Source organism: Thunnus albacares, chromosome 6, assembly GCF_914725855.1.
Source record: "Thunnus albacares chromosome 6, fThuAlb1.1, whole genome shotgun sequence".
In the NCBI taxonomy this organism is placed as follows: Eukaryota; Metazoa; Chordata; class Actinopteri; order Scombriformes; family Scombridae; genus Thunnus; species Thunnus albacares.
The window spans coordinates 28334960-28355735 of record NC_058111.1 but is presented as its reverse complement, the minus strand read 5'-3'; the positions used below and the strand labels follow the sequence as shown (position 1 = coordinate 28355735).

General features: G+C 40.6%; 3 protein-coding genes across 4 annotated transcripts; 1 reads left to right on the top strand and 2 right to left on the bottom strand.

Moving 5' to 3' along the window:
• Positions 1-313: 313 nt before the first annotated feature.
• Positions 314-7640, bottom strand: LOC122984325 (proteasome subunit alpha type-6-like). 2 transcript variants are annotated; one of them, XM_044354706.1, is made up of 7 exons: positions 7544-7640; positions 4857-4951; positions 4231-4312; positions 3697-3852; positions 3220-3398; positions 1411-1505; positions 314-913 (listed from the first exon to the last, which is right to left on the bottom strand). In XM_044354706.1, exons 1-7 carry the CDS (start codon positions 7638-7640, stop codon positions 856-858), a joined length of 762 nt encoding a protein of 253 aa, XP_044210641.1. In that variant the 3' UTR covers positions 314-855. The 2 variants fall into 2 exon arrangements, with proteins under 2 accessions (XP_044210641.1, XP_044210642.1); XM_044354707.1 differs by lacking the exon at positions 7544-7640 and adding an exon at positions 7206-7527.
• LOC122984324 (inositol-tetrakisphosphate 1-kinase-like) lies at positions 7623-13406 on the top strand. Its single transcript, XM_044354705.1, has 10 exons — positions 7623-7837; positions 8223-8247; positions 9776-9898; positions 10174-10291; positions 10382-10483; positions 10735-10775; positions 10908-11073; positions 11301-11368; positions 12215-12377; positions 12460-13406. Exons 1-10 carry the CDS (start codon positions 7623-7625, stop codon positions 12609-12611), a joined length of 1173 nt encoding a protein of 390 aa, XP_044210640.1. The 3' UTR covers positions 12612-13406.
• LOC122984323 (cilia- and flagella-associated protein 251) lies at positions 12895-20247 on the bottom strand. Its single transcript, XM_044354704.1, has 6 exons — positions 20091-20247; positions 17933-17973; positions 17758-17827; positions 17135-17200; positions 15919-16946; positions 12895-14729 (listed from the first exon to the last, which is right to left on the bottom strand). The coding sequence occupies exons 1-6, from the start codon at positions 20134-20136 to the stop codon at positions 14661-14663; spliced, it is 1320 nt and encodes a 439-aa protein (XP_044210639.1). The 5' UTR covers positions 20137-20247; the 3' UTR covers positions 12895-14660.
• Between the last annotated feature and the right edge of the window lie 529 nt (positions 20248-20776).

Genomic DNA, 20776 nt, shown 5'->3' with positions numbered 1-20776 from the left:
AAATACTCTTCACTTAGTTGATGGCTCATGGATACATCTCCATATCAACAAAGATCTGATTTGTCGGAATAAGTTGTAGATTTTATTCAGGCCCTTCAAATCAGAAAACTGACCTACAAACAGCCAATAACGAGGACGTTGACCTCAGGTAATGTGATCACCTCACTGATGCCATCTGCTGTTCAACAAGGGGAATGTTGTTCAACCAGGACATTTGGCAAAATTTGGGAAATAAACACAAGATCTATCCGTTTTAGTTACAAAAGTTGATACTCTTTACTCCTTGACTTAAAGCAAAACAGTCATTTTTAAATTGGTTGACAATGAGTCCAATGGACAATTTTTATTGCAATTTTTGAAGTGTGGCAGTGACTACAAGAGCGGTGTTATAAACTTACAGTATTAAATAAGATATGTGACAAATATTCTGTACACATCCTAACAAATGCAGAGGCTGTCATGACAAATACCTGAAACACTTCATTTTAAACATTGAAGAATGTTTTGAAGAATTATGGAGGCAAGATGTCACAGCTTGTCTTGTCCACTCAAGTTGATCAATATGCCAAATCAGATATTTAAACCTAGTTACACAATGTCTGTCCATGTTACTATATTGAATAAAAAAGCCCACCAGAAATGTCTTGTAAAATACTATGAATCAAACCTACAGCAATCCTTTATAACAGAGTTTCTTCTTCAGGTGTGCATGATTAAGCTTCCTGCGTACACCAAGTGTAAGCTAGTGTACTTCTGGATTTCAGACTGTAGGTAGCAGTGTTTTTAAATTGGGCTAAATCAAGCACACCGAAAATGAAATACTACGATGAATCTTGGATGTTTGTTGGGGCACCTTTACTCCCGTTCTGCAATGGCAACCAGGTGGGTTTCTATCTCTGCCTCCGACAGTGTCCTAATGGAGGAAAAGGAGAGGAAATGAGAAGAGAAAATGAAAATGGGGATAAAAGTCAGAGGTAAAAAGGAAAAAAGCAAGGAGTGAACAGGGAGTCATGTAAGACAGATAGCATGACTACTGCATCAACCACATCAACTTTTTGATCTATTCTCAAAGGTTAGTTTAACAGATATTAAGATATATATTAGACATACAGGTATGAACATTGTGACAAAGTATTAGACTAATAATATGAGAGCAAAAAGTCAGATGACACTCAAAGTTACGCTTAAGAATGCAAAACAAAACTACAATCAAAACCACATAAAGACATAACAAAGTAACATTTCTGTGTGTGTCAGGCAAAAAGATAATAAACCAGAACAGTAGTAGTCCCTTGTTGCATCTGGGCCATAACAGCCTTCATCAGTTTAAATTCCTCATACACCTTTTGACTGAGAAAAGGTGAGAAAAATACTCTCCTATGTTGGGTACAAAGGTCTGAGAAAAGTTACCTGAACTTAGGTTTATCTTTGGTGACCACACCGACCTCCAGCTCGCTGGCCTTGAAATCCATGGACAGCACAGAGGCCAGACAGGATATAGCCAACTGAAAGACACAGATGTGTAAGGTGAGTCTGCTGATTAGCTTAAATACATGGTAATAAATTCCTCTGCCAGACATGATTTTCAGGAAATGGTTGCAATGGGACGACACCCTGTGTACCAAAACAGAGTTTAAACAGAGTTTACGTCTACTTGACCTACGTGTCTGGACAAGAGCATCATTAACTACAGATATTTGTATAACATGCAGGATGTTGAAAGGAGTCTTGAACTCCTTCCTTTACCTGTACCTGTAATTACACGGCTTTGTTGAATATTCAATTCTGATTGGTCAATTACGGCATTCTACGGCCTGTTATTTCTCATTAGCAAACCGCTGCTATGAATGGACGCAGTTCTGATAATAGATTCTGGAGGACCACATTCAATCATATCAATCTGCAGAAAGAAGTCCAGTAAATTGAACGTCAGCATCATTCGCGACACCCTGTGGCAAAAAAATGTTAGCTTTCCGTTACTCCATCTCTGCTACAGATATCCAGCTGTGTTTAGAGTCGTGTCTCAGAAGAACCACAAAGATGGTTCTTCTGAGACACAAGAACCACAAAGACCAAGAACCAAGAACCACAAAGATGCCAAAGATCTATGTTAAGAAAATTACGGGGTGCATCTTCACTGAGTCTGACAATCCAAACTGCCCGTTGCCAATTTTAAAAAGTATTTATCCCTTTACCCTCCTTACACTAAAGCTGTCTACTTTCACCCACTAAAAAAAGTCCAACAGCTACTGAACAGACAAGCATTGTGGTACTCCCCTTTGAGCCCTTGGGGCACAATTTCCTCAAGCAAATGTTACCCCAAATCAGCTAGGCAGCTGGGCTTTCAAGGAGGTACACCAATCACAGCTTGAGGAGCACAGCTGTCCAACTCCTCTCAGGCTGGTCTTGAGAGTAGGGAGATAATGTCTGTGATTGGCCACAGATGTGAGAGCAGCCTGAGGAGCTATTGGACTCAAACCATTACGGAAAGTGAAAAGTGGAGCAAGATCCTGTCCTCTAGTTCAGGCAACGGCAGCAGATCTGGTGAGCGCCTCTCCTAGTGGCTTATCGCTACATATTAACTCAAGCAATAAGCGATAGTGATAATACTAATAGTTACCAGTTCTAACATTAGTAACAACTGTGTTTCCAGATGTGTCAACTGCAAAGCCCAAACAGGAAAGAAACATAGAGATCAATGAAGACAGAAACATCAACATCAATATTCCCAAAGAAGTCCCATTCACCTTGTCTCACTTCACCATCAATGAGAATGTTCAGTTTAACGTGAATTATAACACTAAGTAGGTTAATCTTAGGAAGGCTACAGAGTTTATGTTGCTATGTACGCAGTTCCAACCGGAGGATCTGATGTACTACTGTTTTAGCAGAAGTAATAACATCATTTTTAAATCAATATTTTGTGTAAAATTATTCATTTCTTTAGTTAAGTTGCTGTGTAATAAGCAAGGTAATGTACAGGGAGTGCATCGAGAAATAAACCACTTCAGTGTGTTTCAAGACCCCTCTGCTTTCCATCAGGGTCCTGCATCACCCTGTCCAGGTTTATTTTGCAATGGTATTTCTGTTACAGGAAGGCTCCCCAGCAGCCTTTACCAGGACTAGTCTACTCTTCCTTCCCTGGACTAAAAATTAATCAGTGCCACACTCAGCAGATCATCATGTTTATTCAGCTCGATTAATTAGATTTCACTCTACCTGCACCGTCCTGTCATGAGTCAGCTCAGGCTTTTTCTTCAGTTTCTTCTCCAGGTAGCTGTTGGCCTCTGTCTGTTTGGCGCCAACTGCTGTGGCTCTGAAGCCACAGTAGTAGCCTGCAGGGTCACATTTGTACAGGACGGGACCCTGCTGAGGGTCCATAGCCACCATGATCATACCTGGGATGAAACCAGAGGAGGAGGAAGAGGAGGATGAAGGATAATATAAGAGAAAATAAGGCATGAAAAGGTTCTTTGAGTCATTATAAGGAAGATGTTTTTAATATTCTGTACACTCAGTGTATGTGAAGTCATTCTATAATAATTCCCTGAGCTTTTACACTTTATTTATGGAAAGGTAAATCAGAGGGGAAAAAAAGACAAAGCCAAGGAGACAATGTTCTAATTTAACAATAATAATTATTTTGCTAAATAGAATGAAATATTTATTGATGCATAAATCAAGACTCTCACTCACAGCAGCCAAGAGGCCTCATTTCAGCGTTTTGCGTGTAGACCTGGGAGATATCAGCCAACCTACGACACAACATGTCTGCATTGATGTCGTAACCAAACTTATATTTCCATTCTCCTGCTTCCACTCGCGCCCGGTGAACCTGGGAACGACTGTCCGCTGCACAGGACAGAAAAGGAGGGGATGTAGCTTTTTAACACCATTTAATCAATATTATCTTTGAAACAAGATAAAAGTGTAATTACAGTAACCACAAAATACTAGGAGCAGATTTTACTACTGTACATATTGCACTGTTGTCCAAACTGTCTCAAATGAAAATCTCATGAAGGAAAAGGAAAAGAAAAACTCTTTATGAAAAGTCTTTATGAAGTGAAAGAGCAAATGCAAAAGTGACAACATCCACTTTGCAAACGAAAGCAACAGGGTTTTTATTTCTTACAATATTACTGGTGTGAGTTTAAAAACTCATCACATTACAGTACTGTATTACAACTTCTTGGACAATGACTTGTTGTCTGTGTGCTGAATACTTACCATTGTGTCCAGTCATCACACAGCCGATGCGAGGGGTCAGTTTGAACATGTTGGTCACAGTGGAGGAATCCAGCAGCTTGTCCTGCAGTTGAGAAAGGTCCCAGTGTCACATGCAACTTACAAAATTGTTTATATATAATACATTTCACTGTGCATGTGAAATATCAACACCATATTTACAACAAATACATGACTGCGTAATGTGTTAGCGTACAGTTCAACCAAACTTTAACAGAGAGGTTTTATTTGGTAAAAAAGATTAATGATGTACAACAGATGCATGTGGAGGCAACATGTTTCATTTCCCATAATGTGAATCTCATTAAAGATGAGGTTTCTAAATGAAAAGATTCTGCAAAATCTTGCTTGATCTTTGCTGTCCATTATCATTTTAAATCTTCAGGATAAAGCTTCAGCACTTTCTGAATGCACTTAAAGCTTGTCAAAATTAAAGTAGCCTCTGGCTTGGAAATGTGAGAAGTGGCATCATTATTGCAGCGTCTTATTCATGCATTTGACTGTCAAGTCAGCAGAACACTATAGTCACGACTCTAAGGTGTTTCGCTTCAACTCACATCATCCCACTGAGAAAGTGTGTATGTTAGTGTGTGTGTTAAATGTCTTACAGGTATTTTCTTTTGTGTGATCACCACAACGCTGTCTGTCCCCCGGATTCCCACTGAAGTCAACCCGCTCTGGGAGATGGCTTTGAAAGCATACTCTGCATGACAGCACATGTGACAAGAGAAAAGAATAGAAAGTTTTTTTTTAATGAAACAGAGTCAATTCTTGTTCATCTGTGGAGAGCATAATATTGTATCCTTCACTTCATCAGTGTTATGATGAACTTTGAGGAGCAATTTATTGTAGGACTAATGTTACACTAAAATAATGTACATAAATATTACCAACAGAGAATGCAACATTGTTTAACCACTGAAATTACACTCCCCGGCCACTTTATTAGGTACACCTGTTCAACTGCTCTTTAACGCAAATATCTAAACCAATCACAAGGCAGCAACTCAATGCATTTAGGCATGTAGACATGGTCAAGTTCAACCCAAGCATCAGAATGGGGAAGAGAGGTGATTTAAGTGACTTTGAATGTGGGATGGTTGTTAGTGCCAGACAGGCTGGTCTGAGTATTTCAGAAACTGCTGAGCTGGGATTTTCATGCACAACCATCTCTGGGGTTTACAGAGAAAGGTCCGAAAAAGAGAAAATATCCAGTGAGCAGCAGTTCTATGGGCAAAAATGCCCTTTCAGGTCCATCCCTCCATGGTGGATCTTATGCCCCTCCACCTGTACCCACCAATCTATGCCATGTTGCACCCTCCATGTGACAAAATTAATTTTCTAATAAAAAGAAAAAATATGTGTTTGCATTTGTGCTTACATTTGAGATTATGTAGACAAAACCTGTTGTGGTGCATAATTTAATTGTGATTTAGCAGCCTACATAAAACACTGAATTATCACTTTTATTATTTGTCAAAAGTGTCAAAAAATAACACAGTGGTTCCTTGATGGATAACCAAACCCCTGACCAAACCCCAAACCAAGTGACGGCTTGTTGTAAAGAGTGAAAGGCATGCTAAGTCGCTACATACATCCGTAACAGAGATATTATTAAAAGTATTAAGTGAGTGCTTTTGTGATCGTAGGTGACCGATGCAATGCCTGAGGGTTGATATGAGGGGTTCTCTTGTCACATAGTGGTATTGGCATTATAGCCAATAAGTCCGGTCCCCCTGTGAAAACTGAATGCGCCCCGCTCAATTTGTCCTGGTTACTTGGCTGTGCCTTGTTGATGGCAGAGATCAGAGGACGATGGCCAGACTGGTTCAAGCTGACAGAAAGGCAACAGTAATTCAAATAACCACTCGTTACTACCGAGGTATGCAGAAGAGAATCTCTGAACACACAACACGTCTAATCTTGAAGATGGGCTACAGCAGCAGAAGACTGGGTGCCACTTCGGTCAGCTAAGAAAAGGAAACTGAGGCTAGAAGACTGGAAAAATGTTGCCTGGTCTGATGAGTCTTGATTTCTGCTGCTTCCAGCAGGATAACGCACCATGTCACAAAGCTCAAATCATCTCAAACTGGTTTCTGGAACATGACAATGAATTCACTGTACTCAAATGACCTCAACAGTCACCAGATCTCAATCCAATAGAGCACATTTGGGATGCCGTTGAACAAGAGATTCTCATCATGGATGTACAGCCGACAAATCTGCAGCAACTGCATGATGCTATCATGTCAATATAGACCAAAATCTCTGAGGAATGTTTCCAACACCTTGTTGAATCTGTGCCATAAAGAATTAAGGCAGTTCTGAAGGCAAAGGGGGGTCCAACCCGGTGTTACACAGAATTTGGCGACCCATCAGATTCTGTGGCCTGCAGTGTTGGAAATATTCAGATCCTTTACTTAAGTAAAAGTATCAATACCACAATACAAAAATACTTCATTACAAGTAAAAATCCTGCATTTAAAACCATACTTAAGTAACATTAAAAGTATAGAAGTATAACCGGCTAAATTTACTTAAAGTACTGAATTAAAAGTACTGCATTGACTCATCAGTATTAGTGCAGGTCACAGAATCTGATGGGTCACCAAATACGGTGTAACACCAGCAGGTCACATAGAAATGTGCACCAAAGTGGCTGGTGAGTGTATATACTTTTTTAAACTTGACTTTAAAATTGTGCAGTGTATTAAACAGTATATTACTTAAAAAAAGAGACATGTGGTGTCCATCTTTGTTGCCAATTGCACCGCACCACCTGACAAGCTAACCATTTTAGCTAACATTAGCTACATAACAAGATGTTTTGTTGTACTGTTTGTATATATACAGTAATTGTGCATAATAGTAAATGTGCGCAGTTATAATGGCAATAGCCTTCTGCTGTGTAGTAATTGGCTATGTTCCAGCGCTAAATACAGAAGAAAACGTCTCACCGACTTGGTAGAGGCGGCCCTCCGGTGAAAAGATGGTGATGTGTCGGTCGAAACCTGCGTTGGACCCGCGCGACATGTTTTCTTCCTCGTGACCTCAGATGAACTTCACAGCACTTGATCTGTCTTTCTGTCTTTCTAAACAATCGATAACTACTAACTTTTGAGGGTCAGTTTATATGACACAGCATGCCCGTGCTGCTGCTGAACGGTAAGCAGGATAATGGAGTAACTTCCCTCAGAGAGTTTTACTTTCTCTTTCAGTTGAGTGAGGTGCGCTCCATGGCCAGCCTCATTCAATATCATTGGCTGGTGGCAATAAGGAAGTTAAGTGACTTTACCAGTTAGACTGGCCCTTCTGTGGACGAAGGTGATCATGAATCTGGAGACAATACTTCTTAAAAGACAGACGTATTTTTCATGACTTGTAAGCAGCATTTAAGGGGGAGGGCTGAGTGGATAAGAGCGGGGCATCGCCTCAGACATCCTCCCTCTCTCTCTCCTTCTCTGGCTGTCTCTGTCTCTGCTGGTGGACCCCAGACAGGCAGCCAAATGTCAGGCCGCCGGGTTGGCTTCTGTCTCAGCGATAAGAAGCGCAAGAGGATGAACCTGGACGCTTTTGCAGAGTACTGTGCGTAAGTTGATACCGACTTCTGTTTTTTTCTAATTCATTCACAGCTCATGATTATTGTAATAGTCTCTCTACTGAGGTGAATGGGTCCGCTTCATGTTCATTATTGTGGGATAGAGATTCTAGGGGTTCCAAACCAAAAGAATTAGGATGAGAAATGTATTGATTTCAGTGTATTCTAACTTGGCGTGCGTAACTATGTGTAATATGACACACTCACTATGATTTTGCATTACATATTGTGCATTTTAATAAAAAATGAATGAAAATGAAAATCCAGTATGACACTTCATTGTCACATGAAGAGCATTGCTCACTGTCTGTCACCCCTGTATGACATCAGAGGACTGCTGTGCAATCGTCACCAATAATTTTTTTTTTCCCTGCAGGGGTCATGGAGTGGAAGTGGTTGAGGTGAGTGGTTTTTTGTTAGATACATTGAAATAATTATTTCTGAATGTCAGACCATATAGATTTACAAAGAATAAATTGTGAAATATAGGGTGTGTGGTGGAAAGGGAGGAAGAAGATTTGCAAGTTTCTTAAGATTGTAGCTGTTAAACCTGTTTCTATGTATGTGCGCCTTTGGGAATGTGCTTGTCTTTACATCTCTGTGTGAGTGCATAAAGATAGGTGGATGTCTGCTTCCACACACATGCCATAACACCCATGCACACAAATGCACACATAGCATGATGTGATTTTATTCTAGGGATTAAACAGTTAAAGTATGACAGTGTTGACAGTAGTTGGAAACAGCGTGCACCAACAGACACACACGTGTGTCATGTACAGATGTCCACGGCACAACTTTAGTAATACATGTCACGGCCACCTGCAGCCACCCACTACAATCTGCTTGCAGCAAAACTGTAAACAATGACAGCCTGATTGTAACTGCTCAAACATTTCACTGCACATGAATATCTGTACAGCAGCATGAGAAACAGGTTTACACAGAGCAGCAAGGATTTCACCTCACCCCACATTTTACTTGAGTTTATAATAAGTAGGCAAAAAATAATACGAGCAAATAGCAAAGAAAATAGGCAGCAATACTGCATTTAACGCAGTCTGATTCTGGGTTTTATAGAAACATGCTGCTATATACAGAATATTGGTGTCTAGCAGCACCTGACAATAACTCAGTTGAAGTAGAGAGTCTGTGGGGGAAGAAACAACCAAAACTTTACATATGTCGGCCACTGTGGCCTTTTTCTTGCCCCAAATAGCATCATGTAGGTGACACCTTTTTCTAAATGTTTTCTTGTGAACCAAATGTGAAAAACACTATCTTTTCAGGTAAAAATGCTGTATTTTTTGTCAAAATAATCTTATAAATAGGGTCTTAACATTTCCATAACTCTATGCAGAAATATTTTGATGACATAGAGTAGACCTAGCTCCTAGGAAGCTTGTTAAACACAGGGGTGTCTAATTAACATTATTTATGCTGCAGTCCATTTATTGTATGTGTGCCGGTGACAGGGCTGGTTGTTGTACATAAATGGAGCATTAGTTTTATTAGTTACACCTGTGCTTTTATTGCTGTGACTGATCACAATGTCTATCACCAGAGGTCAATTAAACATTTGACTTACTGTTGAAAAGCCTTCAAACAAAAGATTTTTACTCTAAACCAAAATTGAATTGGTGAGCAAAACATCTAATTTATTGCCAAAACATTACTTACAGATTAGCAACTATTGTGCTTCTGTATTTTGTAGGGATGCATCGGTATTGGCCCCAATACTGACCTTAATTGGACTGTTTCTTTGTCAATGTCATTATAAAATTGAATGTTTCTGCTATTGATTATATAAACTTAGTCACAGAAGGCATATAAATGATTTGAATGAGTTTCAGGCAGTGAAATATAATAAGAGATAAGGAGCGGTTGATCTACTACATAGGGGTGTACTGAGTGTTTTTCTTCTGTCAGATTGACCTTTCTCAGCCGCTGGTACCCCAGGGACCCTTCAATGTTATCATTCACAAGCTGTCTGATGTCATCGTTGAGGCTGAACACGACAGCCAATTGCAGCAGCTCCTCGCCAACTTCCAGGTAAGGCTTTAACTGCATCCTTACAACCGCATCTTTTGCAGCTGCTCAGGGAGTATTATATCATCTGGTGCTGCCGATGTGGTAGAATACAGTTGCCCACTTCTTTGAAATGTATGTGAATATATCAGTGTGTCGTAACATGAGGAAGGTTAATTATGTATGCGGTATGAGTAAGCCATATATGTTTTCTTGTGATAAGCAATTCAGTGCTTCAAGCAGTCATACTGAAAGTGATAAGTGAAACTGAACATCTTCCTCTTTCTGTTATATTACAGAGCTATGTGTCAGCTCATCCCACTACAGCTCTTCTGGATCCCCTCCCTGCCATGACCCAGCTACTAGACCGCTTTGCCTCTTATCGGATCATGAGTAAACTGCACAATTCACTCCGAGGTCTCCGATACCCTAAAAATAGCATGAATACTGTATGTCTACTGCTTGATTGTGGATATCAACACCTGCTTATTCTACTATATTTGACAGACTGGCGTATTTGCAGTCCTCCCTACCTAGAGATCCACAGTGCCAGTGACCTGTCGTCCATTCAACAGGCGGTGATGTCCCAGGGCCTGAGCTTCCCTCTCAGTCAGTTCATTGTCTGTCTTTAGCCCGTCAGTTACTTACTTATTTAATTCTTATATTTTAGATCATGTAAGTTGAGAATTTTCAAACATTTAACACTTTTCTGCTTCTTTATGTGTGTAAATGAAGCCTGAAATCTAATCCGCTGCATTTTAAAAGGTGTTAGTCAGATTACTTGGGAGTAGGGTGTGGTTAGTGGTGTCTCAGTTTGATAAAACCCACAAATACTTCCTGATCTTCTCTTTTGACCGCAGTTTGTAAAACCAGAGTGGCACATGGCTCACTTTCCCATGAGGTATGTGGATTTTGCTTTTCCTTGTTCATAAAGTGTCAGTTGTGCGGTCATGTTTGCTTTGTGTATTCGCTATTGTTTATTTGCTCTCCCTTCTTACAGTGTCCGTTCTTGTCTCTGTGTGCTTCTATATAGATGTCTCTGATCTTTAGTGCGGGGAGTCTGGCTGATATCCATCCTCCCTGTGTGCTCCAGAGCTTTGTCAACCACGGAGCTGTTCTGCACAAGGTGTTTGTGGTAGGAGACAGACACTTCTGTGTAGAAAGGCCCTCACTCAAGAACTTCCCCTCCGGTCCCTGTGGTTAGTCTGCTCCTCACCAACACCGCTTATCCTCTTTTTTTCCTTCCCTTACCTGCCATGTCCTTCCTTTTCCTTTCCTTCCCTACCTTGTTCTCTCCTTATTTCCCGTTTCTATCTTGGCCTTTTCTTGCTTTTGTTTTGCTCTGTCCTATCTTATGCCACCTTGTCTTTCTTTGGTCTATTTGTTCTCTGTATCCACTGCAGCTGTGGTTTTTGTCTACCTCCAGACAGGAAGACCATCTTCTTCAACAGCCATCAGGTCTCAAAACCAGAGTCCAGCTCTGATCTCACCGCTGTGAGTATTAGCAACGACATAACACGTGTAATCAAATGTGCTGTGCCGTGCCATATTTTACATCTGGTGGCACATTTTCTTTTTTTTAAACATGAGTTACTGCATGAGAGTGGCCACTCTTAGTAGAAACATCCTGTTAACGAAGGCTAAGAGCACCAGATGAGTATAGTGTCATCATCATGGTGTCAGTCAGAGAAAAGCCAATTCAATGGCTTGTATGTGGTCATAAAAGGAAAGGTAGATAGATAGATAGATAGATAGATAGATAGATAGATAGATAGATACTCTATTAATTTTTTTTTTTACATTTGAGAGCAGTAGAAACACCTTAAACACATTTCTTTTAGCCTGAAATTTTATGATCTTTCCTTAAGTGACCCAGAATATACAATTATTGAAATATTTCAACTTTTTCAAATTTTTCTGCAGCTGATACATATTTTTGTACAAAGTTCTGGGGGGAAAAAAATCAAAAATGTTGCTGCATTCTTCACATTCACTGACATTTATTGAAATCATTGTGGCTATTTTACCTAATAAAGACTATAATATATTGTAATTGTAAAAGTTTTTTCTCATCGACAAATAGTGTAAAACCTAAAGAATACAATTTCTGTGCTCTCTGAAAGCTTAATTAAGGACTAATCACCCTTTTTCTTAACGACTGATGAGGTATTTATGATTGAAAAATAGATTTGTGGTTTTGTATAGAAATGAGGGGATACTGTGAAGGGTCAGAGTGTGAACAGTATGTCAGGGTTACACTTTTAGATACGGACCCAGCCATGCAGCACCTTTGTGGACTGAATTCCACCCTAAAAATGTTCTCTCCTCCTGTTCTCCAAGCTGGACGAGCAGATGCCGTGCCTGCCTCCTCCCAGCTCTGAGGCTGTTGCCGCCCTGGTCCGAGAGCTCCGAGCCCAGCTGGGCATGGCTCTGTTTGGAGTGGACGTCATCATCAACATACACACACACACCCTCACCGTCATCGACATCAACATCTTCCCAGGTACTGCAGGTGCACACAATTGAAAACACACACACACACACACACACAAAGTGATATTCTGATACACTTTTCTCTCTGTCAGGCTACGAGGGAGTGCCCCAGTTTTTCTCCTCTCTGCTCAGCCACATTGAGTCAGTGCTGGACAAACAGACCTCTGCTGGCCCCCGGGCTACTGGCTCTCTTGAGTCAACAGACACTACGGGTGGTCCATCTGCTGCAACAACTGGTCTGTAAGAAGTCGCCTCAGGAGCAAATCACAGATCGTGTGTGTTTCGTCAGCTTCACAGGACAAACAAAAGTCATTTGTTGAAGTTTTCCTGTTTGGTTGGGACCAAAATTTGCCTCAGCTGCTTTCAAGACTTTGCCTCAATTGTAGGAAGTTATTTATTTATAACTGTAAGAACATCTAAAATGACTCCATCTTAAACTGTATCCCCTGTAATAATTTTGTGTTGTTAAGGGATTCTGCTCTACAACGTCTGCGAGTCGAACAACAAAACATCCAACACATAAAAGGTTTAATACACCTTCCGTTTATTGATTGACAGGTAGCATAGAAGAAGATACAGCAGGCACAAAATACAGCACTCTGATTGGCCAGTAATATTACAAATGGTGTTTTTGTCATCTTTTTTTTTTCTCCTGACGTTTGAAACGTCCTCTATGCCCTTACGTACCCCCCCACCCCCCACCCTGTCCCACCCAGACATTTCCTACATCTTTCTTGCTGGTTTGTAAGATACATTTTGTGGAAACATTTTGCACTGCTATAGAAAAAGAAAACTACAGTACATTCATTTTTCATTTAAGTGAACAAACATCTCATCTTTGGAATAGACAGTAATGATCTCATCAGTTTTAACTGATTATGTGTGTTATTACGATGTGTTTACACAAGTTGACCGGCTACTTTCACCTGTGTTCAAATAAAATTGTAAATCTTGGCTGTGTAGAAAAAGAGATTATATTTGCTATATGAGTAATATATGATGCACTTTGATTACATATTAAAATACATGTATTAATTCATTACTTGGCTAATTATTGCATTTACATGTGCTGTAGTCTATATTGTGTTATTGCAGTAAATTGGCCTCCAGTGGTAACCCTGTTAATCCTGAACCATGTGCATGTCTACCCAGTGTCCTGTTGGGAGCGCTGTTGCTTCATATTTCCTATGACCTTGGCTTAAAGACGGTGATATCTGATATTTACACGGATGACATTAGAACAACAGCCATGACAAATGTGATGTAACACTACTGAGCAGTTATCAATGCTATTGTTAATGTTACCAAAAGACAACAAATGGCTTTAGTGTCCCCTCTTCCCTCGACTCCTCCTTGGCTTGATAAGATAAGAGTGCAAAGCTGGCTGAGAACCTGAAGTGACACTTTTAGACCTTGTAAGCTCTAAGTACATCACGTCCTGTCTCCACACACTGACCACGTGCAAGACAAATTTAACATCTGACATACGTATTGGTGTGAAGAATTTCAACAGTAACCAAAGACTTCCTCCGTGTTTTGCTCGTGTCACCCCGGTTCATCACAAACAGTCTGGTTTTAACAGTGCATGAGCCAAATGAAAGACAATCCTTGTTACTACTAGAAATAATGACTACTACTGTGTAGAAATATCAGTAATACATATCGTTAACAGTCAGAACAGCAGGAACATCTTACACACAGTTATCAATTATTGCACAAAATATATATATTGAAATACAGATATTACTTATATTAGGGAAACTGTTTTTCCCACCAAGAACACACCATCGAGCATGACACCTCCAGAGGCAAGAAGCACTGATTGCTGTGTTCATGACTCAGATTTCAAAGATGAGGGTGTATGTGTGGTTGGCAATCTTCAGTCAAAAATAACATTTGAATAAAAGTGCTGAATGCTTTGCATCTATGGCGGTTTACGACTGAAGTGAAGTCACCTGTCTACCTTACAAACAGCATTTAGCTGGTGCAGTGACAGGGACACGAGTGATGGACACAAAAGCTATAAAATGCATCTATTTCCCCTTGTACACTAAAATGAGCATGGAGGAAAGTGTGACAACACGTTTCAGGCGAACTAAACGCCAAAATGAAACAACAGTATGTACAGTTTCTACTAATGTCCATTTACATCTGAAGATCTCTGAGTGCTGACAGGATTCGAAGGCTGTTAATGGAAAACGTGAGCTGAGTGTGTGAACATGGATGCAACAAAGGGTTATGTCAGTCTGTGTGTGTGTGTGTGTGTGTGTGTGTGTGTGTGTGCATGTGTGTCTTATCCTCTGCGAAGCTCCCTAAGCTCTGCAGCGACTTTGCGCAATTCTGCTTCAATCTCCAGCAGCTCCTGTAGATGAAGAACATGAGAAAACATGGCTCAGAAATACAGAACACATGGTAATGCTTTGAGGTAATGAGGTATTAACAACATCAAAAAGGGAAAAAGTAGAAGGGATGTGGAAATAAATTACACCAATTATTTTTAAACTACCTGCTACATATCAAATATTAACTGAAAGAAGGAAAACTATTAACTGTTATTATTCAGCTTTATCCAGACAATTCCAAGTTCAGTTCAGAGCCACTGCTTATTCTGCTCACTGAATACGCAGAATAAGCAAATACCTACATTATCAATTTATCTATAAACTTGTAATCCAGTAATTTTGTTATCTTAGTCTATTCTGAACACACATCTATTGCATGTCTGTCCGTCCTGGAAGAGTGCTCCCTCTTTGTTCTTCCTGAGATTTCATCCATTTTTAACCTGTTAAAGGCTTTTTAAAGGGGGAAGCTTTTCCTTGTTTGAATTGAGGATCTAAGTATAGAGGATGTTGTATTGCTGTACAGATTGTAAATCCTCCTGAGGCAAATTTGTGATTTCGGCTTTATAAATAAAACATGATTTGACTGTTTACATTATCTCTTTTCACAGTAATAATGAAATAGACACATTTTGTTTACTGTTCAATAGTATTTATTGTGGTGAAAGACTGTACTGTGTAAATATACCAATCAGTAACGCTACATATTACAGCCTGCATATCAAATATTTACTTTGTATTTACCTTGTAAATGAGGTGAACAAGGTTCTGCTTTATTTTACAGCTCACATATTTTTAAACTGTAATAAATGTTCGGTGTTTCAGTAAGTAACGACCATCACCTCAGCTTAAATTACTCATGCATGCTTTTCAAAAAAGAGTCAGTAAAAACAAACAGAAAATTTATGTCCTCTGTTGAATTGATGAATCACTTTCACACTATTTTTTATAATGTAAATTGTCCAAAAAATGTTGATAAAGTTTGTTTGTGAGTGAAGGTATGTGTATCAGAGAACAGAAATGCTGGTCTGATGATTAAAAACTGATTTTTGAAACACTATTAATTTATTTCAAAGCTTTGACTCCTTTATTCCCTAAACTCTCATCTTCTTCCTGGTTTAAGCACCCAGTGAGTATTTTAATGGTAACATGTAGTCCTGCTGTATATATTAGTATAAAGTCTAAAGTCACGTATTATTTGCACCAACTTACCTCCCCTTCATCCTCTTCTGCGTCACCTTCATCATCATCTTCCTCCTCCTGCCCCTCCTCATCCTCTCTGACGTACTCGTCCTCATCGTCCTCATCTTCCCCATCTTCCCCATCCTCCTCGTTTTCATCCTCCTCTTCCTCATCCTTGTACCTCTCCCGCTCGAACTGCCGTGTGGCCTCATCGCTGGCTTTCTCCATCACTCTCTTCTGCTGTGGCTCTTTCACCTCCACCCCCTCCTCCTTCGCCTTGACTTCGTTCTCCGCTTTCTCGTCAGACTCCTTTTCTCCATCGCCCTCCTTCTTCTCGCTCTTCTCCTCCTCCTTTGCCGGCCTTTGATCCATGCTATCCTCTTTCTTCTTGCCCTGCGCCTCCTGCTCCTCCTCCTCCTGCACCCGCTTCATCTTCCTGACCAGTTCGTCCAGCTCCTCCTGCTTCTCCTTCCTCTCCCTCTCCTGTTCTGGCTTGCTCTTGCTGTCCTGCCCCTCGAGCAGCTGCTTCAGCTCCTTCTCCACTTTCTCCTTCTCCACCATCAGCTCCACCTCATTCTTCCTCCTCTCTTCAATCCTCTGCTGCTCCACATCCTCTGCTTTTTCTCCCTTCTTTTCTTTGTCCTCCTTTGGCATCTTTTCCTTCGCCTCCTCCTTCTGTTCGCTTCCAGAGCCCTTCTGGATCTCCCTCTCCTTTACCGACTCATAGCGCTTCTTCTTCAACTCTTTCAGGAGTTCTTTGAGCTCCTCATCGTTCCTCTCCTCCTTCCCTTTCTTGGTTATCTCCTCAGCCAGAAGCTCCTCAAGCTCCTTAGCTCTCTCCTCTTCTTCATCCCTCCCTCTGTCCTCGATCCGTGGCTCCTCCATCATCTTCTCCTTGGTGTCATCTTCCTCTGGTCTGTCTTCCTTTTTTTCCTCTGTCTTGTTGGTCACTTCTCTCTCCTCCTTCACCTCCTCATCCCCCTGCTCAAAGTCGCTCTCGTCATCGGCCAGATTGTACTCATATCTCTCCTCCTCGTCCTCTCTCTCGCTTTCTCTCTCTGCAGCAGTCAGATTTTAATGGTCAGTTTCGTGCTCATTGTGGCGTGACAGTGCATGAGCATACGTGAGTAATTAGGGATGAAGACATTACTTTTACATCATTTAAGTTCCAAGCAAAAGAAATGAAACACCAATTCAGTGTTTCAGCCTGATATATAAATGTGTGTGAATGTGAATTTCTGCATACCATCATCAGCCAACCTCTGCAGCTCCCTGAGCAGACCCTGGTGTCTTTGCACTTCATCGAGTTCCTCTGCGAACGAAAAATAATGACACAGCAACACTTTAGAACAACTGTGCAGCAGAAACACAGTGTAGAATAACAACAGCGTTATTGAAAAAGAAAAGGAAACTCTGCAAATCTTTGCACAACAACAGGAATGTGACAAAACACCCCTCACTGATTAAGAGTAAGTGTAAATTACAGCAAATAAAGCTGCATCCTGTGATGAATTTCAGTGATTCAGCATCTTCTATTCTTGTTCTGTTAAATTGAAAGCCAATCAATTAATTGTTTGATCTATAAAATACTGTATTAGAAAATCTTGGAAAATTGCTGTAACAATTTCCCAGAGAACAACTTGACATTTTCAAATGTCATGTTTTGTCCGACCAAAAGCCCAAACCCCCAAATTTTTAATTTACGATGATACAAAACCGAGAAAAGCAGCATATTAGTGGTGAATTTTGGGCATTTTTGCTTAACAAATTACTTAAAAGATTCATCAAATATCAAAATTGTTTATTTTCTGTCTCAGACACTACATGATATTATTTTAGCACTGATGAACAGATTATTAGAGGTGTCACCTGCCAGCTGAGGGCCACACTCATGTTGTGACCCGTCTCCATTCAGCGTCTCCTGAATAATACATTCAACCTTGGGGCACAACACAAAAAAGCATACATACTGTAAATAATGGGCGAGATATTAAATTATATATATGCTGAGTGATAGAGGATGGAAAAAGGATTTGCTTCTGACCTTTGCATCATTAAGGGGTGAGGTTACTGGCCGGCATCCCACTGAGGCACAAAAGAAGGGGGGAGATGCAGAGAGAGTAAAGAGAGAGAGAGAAAGGGAGGATGGCAATTAAAATCAATATATTTAGCATTTCTACAGCAGTAACAACTGCACCAAACTACCTCACAGAGCACCGCAGATGAACTAGTTTATTTACTTAGTGGTTTGTCCTGCATGGGTGTGGGTAGAGCTGTTCCCTCATTAAGGTAAGCACAGTTACCTTGGTAAAGCGACACAGCAAAGAAGCTTATCCCTCTCTCTCCCTTGCCCTCTCCAGGATGCAGATATTCCCAAAGGCTTAAGCTCACAGGTAGTTTCCCACCAGGGCTAAATCAGTCACCAATCCCTGCCTGCCAGTAGATCATTAAAGGCACACTAAGCAGTACCTTCAGTGTCTCTTTCTCACGGAGATACATTGAATCTAACAAGGGCCGAAATGTCGATATAGATCACAATCCATGTTCAACCTGCAGCAACCTTTGTTTTGTATTGGTTGAGGCACAAGATAAGGTGCTGTTCAATTACTGCACTGTCATTTATTCATGAATCTAAATGTCAATCCATAGACTTTGGCTCAATTGATAAAAGTTTTTCTGTTTTCTTTCAAATTGCCACCATCATAATGATACAAAACTGCAAAATACAAACTTACAATTACAATGTAATATCTGACATCAGTTAGAGTCTAAATTATTACAACCATCAACCATTCACTTGAAGCTATTTGACTAAATTTGATCGTATGTCTGATATAAACTGTACACACTGGTGTTGCTTTGGTTTACTTGGAAAACTGTATTTATATGGACTCAAACTGTACATATATTGCAGACACAGACTCAACACTGTCTCTAACTCAGGTGCATATACTTCTCTCACTGACGTGACACATGCGGCAGCTGTTCATCTGAACTCTGAGGTCTGTGGCAGCTCACAGTCAGATCAGTACAGATAAAGATCAATAGGACTAATTGATACCATGGTCAGTGATGAGCCCACAAAGACACGTGAGTGAGTTGCCTACAGTTTGGCCCTGTAATGCTCAGCATGTCCATGTGATGAACTGGTGTGTGTGTGTTCTTCAAACTCTCTCTAGGCTGGGAAACAGCAGGCCCATAATTAACACTGTGACTTGGCCCTGATTGTATTCTTGTCCTGCTGCTGCATGGTCAACCAAACTGCATGTTGGAAATGAAGAAATCAAAAGCAAGCCAAGGGGCCAAACGATTTGACAGGTTCCACTCCAAAATTCACAATGACGAGTTAATAAAATGACTCTTCCTCTCGTTTAATTGACGTTGGACTGTAGTTGCATTTCAGAGGTATAGTAGTCTAAAACCCCTTATAGGATATAACATATTCCTTGCAGTTTATGTGGTGATGTGTATCTTCCTAAAACCAGCTAAAAAGCCTTAGTTTAATTATTGCTGGCCTATAACACACTGCGACAGGCATTAAATAAAACTTAAACCAACAAACAGTATGTAGGTTATCGCCTGTGTTACTGCATAACACTGTTATGCAGTAACACCGCTGCAATATTATTCTGTTTTCACCCGCATGTCTCCGTGGGAAGCAGACCTTCCTGTCATTCTCACCCTCTATAGGCAGTCTGCACTTATTTTAATTAACATGATGTTCACAGCAGCTGGCTGGCGCATGTCATAGTGCACATGTGCGCTGTTCCGCTCACCTGCGCCTTAATTCGCATTATGCTGTTCATGAGGACAGGTTGATAGTAAAAATATGCGTCTGTGTAAAATATATCCAGAATCCTGTCTCAGCATCGTCCGTCCAGCAGACATAAACATAAAGGTGGGCGCATAACAAATTATGTAACAACGCTTTTGTTTAGCCTATTAGTCTAAACCCCTGAGGCTTTCATTAGGTTACCATACACACAGTCTATATTCAATATGACGCGTTGCATTTCGTCTGTTGTCACTGTAAGGCTGTTTGAAGCCAGTAGGAATAATAACACAGCAGTGTGTGTGAAAGATGCGGCTTTGCCTGCGATGAGAGCTCCTCGCATTTTGTAGCATTTATTCTCACACTGAGCGCCCTGTAGCTAAACACACTGAATCTATCTGTCTGTTAAATGAATGTGATGGATTCTTACCTCCGACAGCAGCCCAGAGAAAAACTGCGGTTATCAAAATTCCCATAGGATCCGAAAAGTGAGGCTCCTGCAGGAGATAACCTTGAAATAACGGGCTGGATCCTCTTCACACACCCGCCGAGCGAGGTGGAGCCGAGCATGTGTCTGTGTATGTGTGTGTGTGTGTGTGTGTGTGTGTGTGTGTGTGTGTGTGTGTGTGTGTGTGTGTGGTCTGATTTAGCCTACATACGGGGACACATTTCAGACTAAAGACCAATTAATTGGGGACAGCTTGTCCAATTGGGGATAAAAGCCGTGTCCCTATTTGGGAATAGGCAGATTTTGGGGTCAGTGGTTAAGGTTAGGAAAGTAATGGTTAGGGTTAGGGTACATCTCGAGGAAATGAATGTAATTCTTTGTAATGTCCCCAAACGTGACCTAAGTAAACGTGTGTGTGTGTGTGTGTGCGTGTATGTAGTGTCCCTGTACTTTGTGTGTGAACAAAATGTGAATCCTCAACATTTAATCTGACACTGTTTATCTCAGGAAACATTATTAGTTCTTGGCAAAGCGACATCATCTGAAGAGCTTAAAGTGCCCAAATGGGTCCATGTTAAAATGAAGAACGTTAAATTTCACTTTTAATTCCACTCTATTCAAATCCTGATGAAGTATCATCATCCAGCGAGGATACTATTATCAGCTTT

What these genes read in the sequence shown, in the direction of transcription:
- LOC122984324 (XM_044354705.1), top strand. Translation starts at nt 7,623, where the DNA reads ATGACTTGTAAGCAGCATTTAAGGGGGAGGGCTGAGTGGATAAGAGCG. An exon ending in GGGCCTGAGCTTCCCTCTCA is followed by an intron (nt 10,484 to 10,734) that starts GTCAGTTCATTG and finishes TTTTGACCGCAG; the next exon opens with TTTGTAAAACCAGAGTGGCA. An exon ending in CCAGCTCTGATCTCACCGCT is followed by an intron (nt 11,369 to 12,214) that starts GTGAGTATTAGC and finishes CTGTTCTCCAAG; the next exon opens with CTGGACGAGCAGATGCCGTG.
- LOC122984325 (XM_044354706.1), bottom strand. Translation starts at nt 7,640, where the DNA reads ATGCTGCTTACAAGTCATGAAAAATACGTCTGTCTTTTAAGAAGTATT. An exon ending in TCACACAAAAGAAAATACCT is followed by an intron (nt 4,313 to 4,856) that starts GTAAGACATTTA and finishes TCTCAACTGCAG; the next exon opens with GACAAGCTGCTGGATTCCTC. An exon ending in AATGAGGCCTCTTGGCTGCT is followed by an intron (nt 3,399 to 3,696) that starts GTGAGTGAGAGT and finishes GTTTCATCCCAG; the next exon opens with GTATGATCATGGTGGCTATG.
- LOC122984323 (XM_044354704.1), bottom strand. Translation starts at nt 20,136, where the DNA reads ATGGGAATTTTGATAACCGCAGTTTTTCTCTGGGCTGCTGTCGGAG. An exon ending in CACCCCTTAATGATGCAAAG is followed by an intron (nt 17,828 to 17,932) that starts GTCAGAAGCAAA and finishes TTGTGCCCCAAG; the next exon opens with GTTGAATGTATTATTCAGGA. An exon ending in CAGAAGAGGATGAAGGGGAG is followed by an intron (nt 14,730 to 15,918) that starts GTAAGTTGGTGC and finishes CTTCATCTACAG; the next exon opens with GAGCTGCTGGAGATTGAAGC.